We start from the raw sequence: 11,259 nt of genomic DNA, 5'->3' as shown, positions 1-11,259 counted from the left end.
TTCTGCTGGATTTACATCCCGTGGTAACTAACATCAACACAAGCTCCAGTCTGGATCCAGAACACCTGAGAAGAGATGATGCAACCCCTTAGAGGACCTCAGATGATGCTAACCCAGAGACAACATACAGAACTACCACATTTTGCTATAAGTTTGATTGCATAATTGCTGTTAATAGTGTTAATCCTCTGTTTGATAACGTCTTTAATTGATTTATCCAAGCATTTCTGCCATATGCACATAAACTGAGTGACCACTGATAAGCTACTACTAAATATTGTAGAAACTTAATTTTCTGTAAAGTTGCTTTGCAATGATTTGTATTGTAAAAAGCGCTATACAAATATACTTGAACTGAACTGAACTGAACAACTTCTGTGGGGTGTGAAGAAAAAGTAATGTAACTAGTAGTGCAACTAATTACTGTTGCCAGAAAGTAATAAGTAAAGTAACAATGTCACTTTTAAAAGGAGTAACTAGTAATGAGTAACATATTACGTTCTTTGAGTAACTAGCCCAACACTGCGTGTTACAATGACACCGTAAAATAAAGAGTTACCAAAAATATATATATAAATTGATGCTTTGAATCATTAAATCAAAGTAGTTGCTGTTTCCGTGAAATGAACCTGTGAAGAAGTCTGTGAGCAGTTAAATAGTTTATCTAAATTCTCAAATGGCAACAACTAAATCAATAATTCACTGTAAAGAACGAATGTTAAACATTTAAAATTGTTGGTCTTACACAGCTTTAGGAGGATGGTCTTTCAGGAGTGGATGAGAATCACTAAAGCTCCAACATTCAGACATGATCGAACCTTAATATGGGATTTGAGTGATAATATTCTCTTGATTATGATGTTTTTTTGGTGACGGTTCTGTATCTGTACAATCCGAAAGACTGTGACTGATTTGCTCTTTACATTGTTTTTGTTGCTTTTGTAAACCATTTTAGCCTACTGAAAGTCTGTGTAATTATTCACAGAATTGTGTGCTTCTCTTTAACTGCCACACATGCATTTGGACCAACAGTTTGTTGAGAATCAGGCAATAACCAATCCTGAAGCGTGTTCACATGAAGAACAAAATGCAGAAACTGTGACGACGCAAGAATGACACATTTACAAATCACCAGGTAATTCTCTGGTTATGACATTTGGAACGTAAGCAGACACGCATTGAACGCGGTGGAAAGTGTAATCTGGGTAGTGGGCTAAAGTCTAGTTAATTGCTGACTGTATTGTGCTTAAACTGTTTCCGATATTTCAGAGGTAAAAGAGCACTGTTGTGGGTGTGTTATAACTGTCATCAATCCATTAAGTTTACCCAGTGTCAGTCAGTCGCTCTGCTTTTACATCCAGGAAATGTCAACCTTTTGGTAACTGTGTGTTTGGAGAATATGTGTTTAGTAGGAATTATCTCAAATGCAAAATAATATTTTTCCTGAACTTTTGATTTGAAGTCCATGAATATTCTTTATTAGAGCTTTGTAAATATTGTTGCACTCAGATGCTGAAGTTGTGTTTGTTATGTGATGATTTGTGCTTAAATCTGAGTGTTTTGCAGATCCTCTGTCTGTGGACTGCAACACAGATGAGCAGAACAGACAATGACAGGAGGTCACAGCTGTGTCAAAAGTTTGCATACACCTTGCAGAATCCGCAAAATAAGATATTTTACAAAAAACAATGTTTACATATAGTCCACAAGACTTTATAAATATGAACCTTTTCATAAGTTTACATCATCTTATCTAGATGAACCCCAACTGTTTGTTTGTTGATTATTATTTATGGGTTCCTTGTTTGTCCTGTTGCTGTTCTTCAGGAAAATCCTCCAAGTCCTACAAATTCCTTGGCTTTCAACATTTTTTGCAAAGGTATGATTCTGAGATCCAGCTTTTCACACTGAGGACAACCGAGGGACTCAATTATTACAAAAGCTTCAAACATTCACTGATGCTCCAGAAGGAAACAAAATGCATTAACAGATGGGCTACTGTATATGTATTTATATAAGATTCTGTAGATTCAAGGTGCATGTAAACCTTTGACCACAACTGTATCTCCTAAGTGTTACTGAATTCACAGTGGAGTGAAATCATTTGCTTCTACAACAAATTCGCTCTCATCAAAAGCGTTTTTTTGTTGAGTATTGTGCTTGTTAATTTGCAGGTTTGTTCACTCAGTATAAAGCACATGCACACATATAGACTCTCAATCTGTTGCTTTGGCCTTCAATGATTCTCTGTGCACTCCAGCCTCTGTTTCTCTTGAGCACATCTGTAACCCCCAACCCTTTTTATTTTAACATTATTAGATGCAAATGTCCTGTTGTAAGAATATTTTAGGAGCCTGTCATAATGAAACTGTTGGCTTAAATATTATTCATTGAAGGACATTCTGTAAAGGACATTTTTATTGCAGGTCTGTTTCTAATTGTTTTTCTTTCCCCTTTAAAAAATAAACTCATGCTGAATTGTGCTGTGAACACGTGCTGTGTGTGTTTGTCTGCAACAAAATGACAGAATAAAATTAGGAAATAAAACGTTCCCTAAACATTGCACGGAGAAAGGATCGGGCTGTAGTGTTTAAGGAGGAAGAAGACGAGGGAAGAGTTGTTTCTCCAGGCCCTTTCTCTTCTTTCATTATTTATTTCCTTATTAACTGCGATCAAAACATTGATGGTCGGTCATCCGTCGCTGAGCTCGAGACCCGCGGAATATCGTGCAGTCTTTCTCGTCTGTGAGTGTGTGTGTCGCGATGGCTCGCCCACGGCCCCGGGAATATAAAGCTGGAGACCTGGTTTTCGCCAAGATGAAGGGATACCCCCACTGGCCGGCGAGGGTGAGTACGAGCTGCAGCCGAGAGTAGCGGCGCGGAGGCCGGTTACAGGAGCGCGGAGCAGCCGCTGCAAACACAGGCCGAGACCGGGGGAAAGCGAGCATAATGCACCGTAATGCGCTCGCGGTTCGAGGGCGCCAACGCGTGTTTTTGTGCGTACCGTCAAGTGATCCGCTCGTTCTCGTCGTTCGGGGCTCTGTGTTATTTTAGACGTTTGCGCAGTGTTTGACTCTTGGGACGGGTCCGGTTTGGAGGTGTGTTGGGTCTGTTGGTGTGTGTTTGTGCCGCTAATGGTGTTATTGGGGCAGCAGCTTTTCCTTACCCGGGCCGTGAAGCGGCCGTTTTGCCCGCGCGGGACCCGAACCGGTGCATTCAGAACCGAACTCGAACTAGCGGGTGTGCGGAGCGAACCGTTGCGTTCCGCGACGTGTGTGTGTGTGTGTGTGTGTGTGTGTGTGAGAGAGAGAGAGAGAGGGCGGTATTTACGGGGAGAGGGAGAGAGGGAGAGAGCGAGAGAGGGGGGGGGGGGGGGTATGATCTGGGCCCAGAACTGGACCAGAGCTGATATGTTGAATTATGGATGAAAACCCATTTAAAATTGTCATTCAGAATAATGTTCCTGATCAGAGTTTAACTGTGTTTCCTCCTGATCGTTTAGATCGACGAGCTGCCGGAGGGAGCTGTGAAGCCGCCAGCTAACAAATACCCCATCTTCTTCTTTGGTACCCATGAGACGTAAGTCTGGAGTGTGTTTGTGATTCAGTGATCTGTATAAAGCAGCACTAATCAGCGTGTGTTTCCACAGTGCCTTCCTGGGCCCTAAAGACCTGCTGCCCTACAAGGAATACAAAGACAAGTTTGGCAAGTCGAACAAGAGGAAAGGGTTTAATGAAGGCCTGTGGGAGATCGAAAACAACCCTGGCGTCAAATTCACTGGTTTTCAGGTGAGAAGAGCAGGGGTGCGAGCCCGTCTGACGCACACCTGTGTCCATCTGAACCACACCTGTGTCCGTTTTGACGCACCTGTGTCCGTCTGAACCACACCTGTGTTTTTCTGACCGCACCTGTGTCTGTGACCCACACCTGTGTCCGTCTGACCGCACCTGTGTCCGTCTGACCATACCTGTGCCTGTGACCCACACCAGTGTGCGTCTGACCGCACCTGTGTCCGTCTGACCGCACCTGTGTCCATCTGTGACCCACACCTGTGTCTGTCTGACCACACTTGTGTCTGTCTAACCCACAACTGTGTCTTTCTGACCACACCAGCGTCTGTCTGACCACACCTGTGTCTGTGACCCATACCTGTGTCCGTCTGACCGCACCTGTGTCTGTGACCCACACCTGTGTCCGTCTGACTGCACCTGTCCATCTGACCCACACCTGTGTGCCGGTGATCGCAACCTGTGTCTATCTAACCCACACCTGTGTCTGTCTGACCGCACCTGTGTCTATCTGACCGCACCTGTGTCCGTCTGACCCGCACCTGTGTCCGTCTGACCCACACCTGTGTCCGTCTGACCCACACCTGTGTCTGTGACCAGCACCTGTGTCCGTCTGACCGCACCTGTGTCTGTGTCCCACAGCTGTGCCCGTCTGACCCACACCTGTGTCCGCACCTGTGCCCGTCTGACTCACCACCTGTGTCTGTGACCGTCTTAACCGCACCTGTGTCTGTGACCCACACCTGTGTCCGTCTGACCCGCACCTGTGTCCGTCTGACCCATGCTAACCTGTGCCCCCATCTGACCCGCACCTGTGTCCGTCTGACCCACACCTGTGTCCGTCTCACACCTGTAAACGCACCTGTGTCTGTGACCCACCCACCCCTGTGTCCGTCTGACCCGCACCTGTGTCTGTCTGAAAGCACCACCACCCTGTGCCCATCTGACCCGCACCTGTGCCCATCTGACCCGCACCTGTGTCCGTCTGACCCACACCTGTGTCCGTCTTAACGCACCTGTGTCTGTGACCCACACCTGTGTCCGTCTGACCCGCACCTGTGTCTGTCTGACCCGCACCTGTGCCCATCTGACCCGCACCTGTGCCCGTCTGACTCACACCTGTGTCCTTCTGTCCCGCACCTGTGTCTGTCTGACCGTACCTGTGTCCATCTGTGACCCACACCTGTCTATCTGACCACACCAGTGTCTGTCTGACCACACTTGTATCTGTGACCCACACCTGTGTCTGTCTGACTGCACCTGTGTCTATCTGACCATACTTGTGTCTATTTAACCCACAACTGTGTCTATCTGACCGCACCTGTGTCTGTCTGACCCACACCTATGTGCGTCTGACCACACCTGTGTCTATCTGACCCACATCTATGTGCGTCTGACCACACCTGTGTCTATCTGACAGCACCTGTGTCTGTCTGACCCACACCTATGTGCGTCTGACCACACCTGTGTCTATCTCACCCACACCTATGTGCGTCTGACCACACCTGTGTCTGTGACCCACACCTGTGTCTGTCTGACCCGCACCTGTGTGCATCTGAACGCACCTGTGTCTGTCTGACTACACCTGTGTCTATCTGACCCTACTCTATTTAACCCACAACTGTGTCTATCTGACCCACACCTATGTGCGTCTGACCACACCTGTGTCTATCTGACCGCACCTGTGCTTCAGGTGATGCAGCAGCAGAGCTCGTCTGAGACTGAGGGAGAAGGAGGGAATGCGGCCGATGCCAGCAGCGAGGAGGAGGAGGGCAAGATGAAGAGTGACAAGGTCGGATCCAAGCGGAAAAAAAGCGCATCCTCAAAGGTACCTGAGCAGCTATTGAACTAGGGGTTGACCGAAATATGCTTTTCATGGCCGAAACCAATTTTTATCAGTCAAGTAGACTGATAACTGATATTCTGAACCGATGTATAGCTCTGGTATAAAATTGAAAATTAATGTCAGAATTAAGGAAAACAAGGGCTCTGACAAAAACTGCCTTCCCTGGTGTTGGTTGAGTGCAGTACTCCCACATTGCATTTCTTATTCGTGTCTTCCCCAGTGCATCCATCTGCAATAAGGGTAATATAAAGAGAGAGTTAAAAGTAGGCCCACAGTTTCTTTAAGCTAAACCAAACTTATATTTTGACGGGTTGCCATGAGGACCTTTTAAGTTTCTATAGCCTATGTATATGATACGACGATAATTTTACTCAAATGAAAAGGTCAAATGCTCATGAAGTGACTCTCAGAGCAGTTCTGGAGATGTTGTTCATGTATTTATGTCCCCATTTAGTGAGAAGGCAGATGCTGAAAACACTTTGACCGCCATGCACACTTCAGTATGTGTGTAGTAAATGAAACTATGTCTGCACCATTCATTCACACAGAGACACGCAGAACATGCAGGATTCATATTTAAATAGTATTTTTGCAAAAAGACGGGTGGTGGGCGGAGATTGCTCTAGACCAGTGTTTCTCAACCACATTCCTGGAGAACGCCCATCACTGCACATTTTGCATGTATCTTTAATCAAACACACCTGATTCAGGTGACCTGCTCATTAGTAGAGACTCACAGTCTTGAAATGGGTGTGTCAGACAAAGGAGACATGCAAAATCTGCAGTGTTGGAGATCCTCCAGGAATGTGGTTGAGAACCACTGCTCTAGACCACAGAGTGGTGAGTTCCAACAGGCTGCATCAGAGCCAAGTAACGCGTTTTAAAATTAAATTATTTTATCGGCAAATCGGTTTTGAAATTGGCTGATACGATAATCGTAAAAATGCTTAATATTAGCCCGATAATCGGCCAGGTCGATAATCAGTCAACCCCTATTTTGAACCCATTTCTGTGAGTTCTGTGCCAAGATATATTTTATCTTTACAGCAGAATCATTCAAACATTGAACATCAAATACTCCAGCAGGTGTTTAGATAGCAGGGAGCGCACACACACGGCGTGATCCAGTTACAGGATCTGTTATTCAATCATGTGTTCAGTGATTATATGGATGAATGTGTTCAGTCGAGGTGATGCTGAAGGTCACTTCAGGCTCCAGGTCAGTAGGGGGAAGAATATTCACAGGATCACAGTCACACAGTAAACCAGTGTGTGAGGTACAGACGATAGGAAATGAGCCCATCATTCTCCGTGTCTGAGATAAGAGATCTGTTCTTCACGCTAATGACAGAGTCTGTGTCTCTGCTGAAGCAGCCTGTGAAGTGAGTGTGGATCTGAGCATCCCTCTTGCCAAGCCTTCACTTAGCAACAGCTGTTGCCTAGCAATAGAGTCCTGCACACTCATTTATGTAGTGAAGGTTAGCGAGCTGCTAGTGTAGCGCTGTGATGCACCTCAGATTGCGCAGCAGCACAGGTGTGAGAATGAAGTCTATTGTCACTCTGACCTTCTCCTAGACGTCGTCGAAGTTGTCAAGGAAGGGTTTGGATGAAGATCTGGAGAAGGATGGCAAAGACGAACAGAAGAGCGGATCCGAGGCTGGTGACCATGACAACAACATCCAGAACTCCTCAGACAAGACGTGCAGTCAAGGGGTAAGAGTAATGAACAGGAGATGGGCATAAGGGCAGCTGTACAGCGTTCATCAGGACAGAAGTGATTCAGTAAATGCAAACGGCAGCGAGTTCATCAGGGCCGTCGCATAAATATACGGCCACTATGATAAGATGTTGGTAAAACTAGTTCTTAAGACACCAAGACTTCATTATTTGTATTTAGTTTAGACCATTCTCCCTTTTTATAACTGATTTTAAAATTTTAAGTTAGACGACTAACTTTTAAGACTAGTCTAAGGCCCCCGATTTTCATTTATATCCATGTTATTATGCTTCATAAATACACAATAACAGTGGCTTATAATAATCTGCACTCACACTGCTGCCTAAAACCAGATTGTGACGAGCGGAGAGTCGCTGCTGTGAGCGTCTGCTGTTTGACGGATGAGCGTGGCGTCAGGGAGGAATATTCCTCAACTCATCATCAACAAAAGATGTTAGATCCAGGAACGTGTCTGACTTGGCCAAATCACATCAGAACGAGTGTCTGACGGCTGCTTTTCTCTCTTTCAGCAGAATCTTTCGCTACGGGAGGATCACTAGACGATTGCCAGACGACGGCTCGTGATATTGTAAATGCATCTTATTACACTGATCGATTGCAAACTCCCAGACATTATTATCTGGTTCAGTCAAACACACACAAACACACACGTACAGTCCAGGAGCCTCACGAAAATGTCCGTCATTCCTCTCTGCTGTTTTGATTTAGAGTTTAGCTTTATTCTCGGCGGCGGACGTTTAGATCTCTGTCATTCCTCTCCTGTCGCACTACAGAATTCTTTCTTTCACAATGAACAAACTCATTGTAGGTCAGACTTTCATTTGTTAAATGACTTGGCCATCTTTAACGCTTTTATGTAATCAGAGAAAAAAGAGTGGAAACTGTAGAATCTGTATAAAGTATCGTGCACAAACAGAGTCACTGTAACTCCATGTTATCTCTGTATGTTTGATTTGGGTGTAGGTTCTAGGAGCTCTGTACTATTATCCCAATGCTAGAGGTACTGCTCATCTTTTTAAGACGTGAAATATCCGTTCGTGTGTTGGTGGGTTGGTTGTTTTCTAGCCTTTCTAGTGGCATGCTGGCTTCTGTTTCCATTCCGTAGCACCGTTCCGTTCTGATGATGTTCTTCTGTCTGTCCGTTTCATCAGAAGGCGCTGATCCAGTCCTCTTCCCAATGGAAAACGTGCCCCTGATTTGTTACCTTTTTATTTCTTATCTTTGTTTATATAAAGAATATATTCTATTTATTTTTGATGATAGTAGATGACACATCTGTGGTAAATTCGCACTCACCAATGTGGTTTTCATTTCGTTCCAATTTTTTATTGCCCCAATACATGTTGCATTTTCAAAGTTTGTAGCTACATGTAAACTGTTTTTCTTGTATATTGACAAGAATTTTTCAGAATAAACTCATTGGAATGCAGGTGTTTTCTCTTTTCTCTGCTGTGTCTTTATGTAGTAGTGCTCATTTTTGCTAAAATGTCATTCTTCTGATCGCTTGCAAACACACACACATTATTATCTGGTTCAGTCACACATACACGTACAGTGAAAACCCGATGTCCAGGGGCCAGGGGTTAAAACTTGAACTCTGAGATGGGAAACTCTGAGTTTTCAGTTTCAGAACAGCTGAATAGTGTTAGTTCGGTCAACTCTGAGTAGGTTGAGTCTGAATTTAGTGCATGCACCACGACTATGAGAAGTCATGATCTCCGAAATTATGATTCACCATGGCAACAGCACTGACAAAAAGACGTCTGCGTACTTTGAGTCAACACATAAGTTTAATTCTTAATCACTGTTATAATAACAGAGGTGATAACAGATAGAGGTGAAAACTGGCAGAATGGAAGGTTATTAAACTAATATTAATTTCCATGGTATCCCATAAAAAAAAGAACGTGACAGCAGCTAAAAATGAATTCATTCAGGTAAAGTACTATTTGTTTATTTTTTATTTTTTTTAAAAAGCTTTAAGCATAAAATATTTGTGGGTGTAGGCTACATGACTTTACAAACATTTTATATATTAAATACATTTCATTCAGTGTTTATTTCAATGTGCAGCAGCTTTTTTTCACATACTCTAATCTTTACACATCTTTTCATATAATTGAAGATTCTCTTATCCAACCTGTTACATTACTTAATTAGAGTAGACTAATGAAATTAACATTTGACTTCTACTCCGCAAACAACAAGAAGACTCGCAAAATAATGAAGAACAGATAAAGAGGAGATGGACATAATACCAAGTATTGGAAGAATACTAAAATGCAACAGTAAAAAAAGAATAACTCGTGCTTTTATATTTGTAGGAAATAAAGATGACCAACTAAATTGTGCATAATTTGTGTTTATGTAACAGCTGTTGTGTTGGTTACAGCATATATCTCGGACTACACTTCCATCTGGCATCCTTCCATTCCATATCTGTTTCATTTTCGGAAGTTGCGATGATGGGCCAACCACACTGGAAATTTAAAAGAAATACTAATTATTGGGTTACTTCCCGAGATCGCCGCAAGATGTTAGCAAGTGAAAGTCAGCGAGGTACACCTTCGTTACCACTCTGCATACATTGGCCTTACTAATGTGCTCTGCATCCCCGATATGGAAAACTACTAAATAAATATGCATGTGGATATGGCACAAAAAATGTTACTCCCTACGAATTAATACAGCCTCATCTACACTACAAAGGACATGCCATTTTTGTCACTTTGTCGGTGTCTGGTGTTTGACGGGTGGAGGTGGGGGAAACAAAAAAGTAATCTTGTTACATTTGCATTACAGTTTTTCTAGATTGCTTAAACACATTTCTTGAAATTGTGACTCCTTTACTTGAAACTCACAAATCCATAACTTCTCACCCAATTCCCCATACTTTCTGTTTTCAGGTCAGAACGAAGCTCTCCACTCTAAACTATATTCAATATTCAAATACTATTCAGAAATTACTATTCAAATATTATTCAATACTATATATTAAAAAAAAAAAAAAACTAACTTTGCCCTCAGACATGACACACAAGCCCTCAGAAACACACACACTACAACACAGTCTTACACACTAATGAGATCAGTTCATAACACTGTTGCAAAAATCTTACACTGCTGTAAAGAGATCTGATATACAACATAATTAGAGCAGATACACATTACAGTAAATATAGCAGATACAGTGAAATTCAACAATAAGCTTTACAGTAAGAAAAGATTATTTTTATTACACTGCTGTAAAGAGATCTGATCATACAGTAGATGAAAAGCACTAGAAAGAAAAAGGTCAAATACCAAAGAACTGAATATGAACACAAGAGAATATAGAATCATCTCTCAGTTCTGCAAAAATACAGTACATGAAAGCAGTTATGAGTTTGAGGATGTACAACTTCAGTATTTACTGTACATGTATATCAAAAGTAGACGTTCTCTCATCTGAAGTACTGCTACTGTTTTGTCATTATATTTGATCTGTATTTAGTATTGAAAGGCTGTAGATCAGCTGTCCTCATGCACAAGAACATGATCCACTACAGCGCTGTGTATTTCATCAGGAATAAATGTACTTCCCCTTCATTTTTCTTTTCCCCTCCTCTTCCTCTTTCTCTTCCACTAGTAGTATTCATTTTCTGAATCACATAATCGGCTGTGCTCTTGTTCATATCATCCTGAGATTCTGACCTGTGTGCCATCAGTTTTGCTGCTTAATGTTCACACAGGGATAAATGTGTGCTGTTTGAGCTCATTTTGTGATTCTTGAGGTAGTTATATTATGTTTTTGTGTTTTCTCAATGAGAACATGGTTAAACCTGTGCAAAATGATGCTGTTCTTGTGTAGAGTTTTGCAGAAGACACTGAGCACATTGGAACGTGTGA

At 42.8% G+C, this 11,259-nt stretch overlaps 1 protein-coding gene across 5 annotated transcripts in view; it reads left to right on the top strand.

Annotated features, from left to right (window-relative positions):
* Nucleotides 1-2,489: 2,489 nt before the first annotated feature.
* The window catches only part of LOC109096445 (hepatoma-derived growth factor-related protein 3-like), a 23,248-nt gene continuing 14,478 nt past the window's right edge, over nt 2,490-11,259 (top strand). For 2 of the 5 annotated variants that reach the window (XR_006157157.1, XR_006157158.1), the window contains exons 1-6: nt 2,490-2,846; nt 3,502-3,578; nt 3,649-3,787; nt 5,481-5,615; nt 7,209-7,346; nt 7,881-8,021. Coding sequence is in view for 3 of the 5 variants with exons in the window: in XM_042744589.1 (XP_042600523.1) it covers nt 2,763-2,846; nt 3,502-3,578; nt 3,649-3,787; nt 5,481-5,615; nt 7,209-7,346; nt 7,881-7,910 (603 nt within the window). In the remaining 2 variants the exon portion in view is untranslated. Of the gene's footprint in view, nt 2,847-3,501; nt 3,579-3,648; nt 3,788-5,480; nt 5,616-7,208; nt 7,347-7,703; nt 7,860-7,880; nt 8,801-11,259 lie in introns of those variants that run through there. The other 3 variants (XM_042744591.1, XM_042744589.1, XM_042744590.1) reach the window with 3 other exon arrangements.

Source organism: Cyprinus carpio, chromosome B18 (genome assembly GCF_018340385.1).
Source record: "Cyprinus carpio isolate SPL01 chromosome B18, ASM1834038v1, whole genome shotgun sequence".
Classification (NCBI taxonomy): Eukaryota; Metazoa; Chordata; class Actinopteri; order Cypriniformes; family Cyprinidae; genus Cyprinus; species Cyprinus carpio.
Note: the sequence above shows the minus strand (reverse complement) of the source record. Positions and strands in the feature narration are given on the sequence as shown.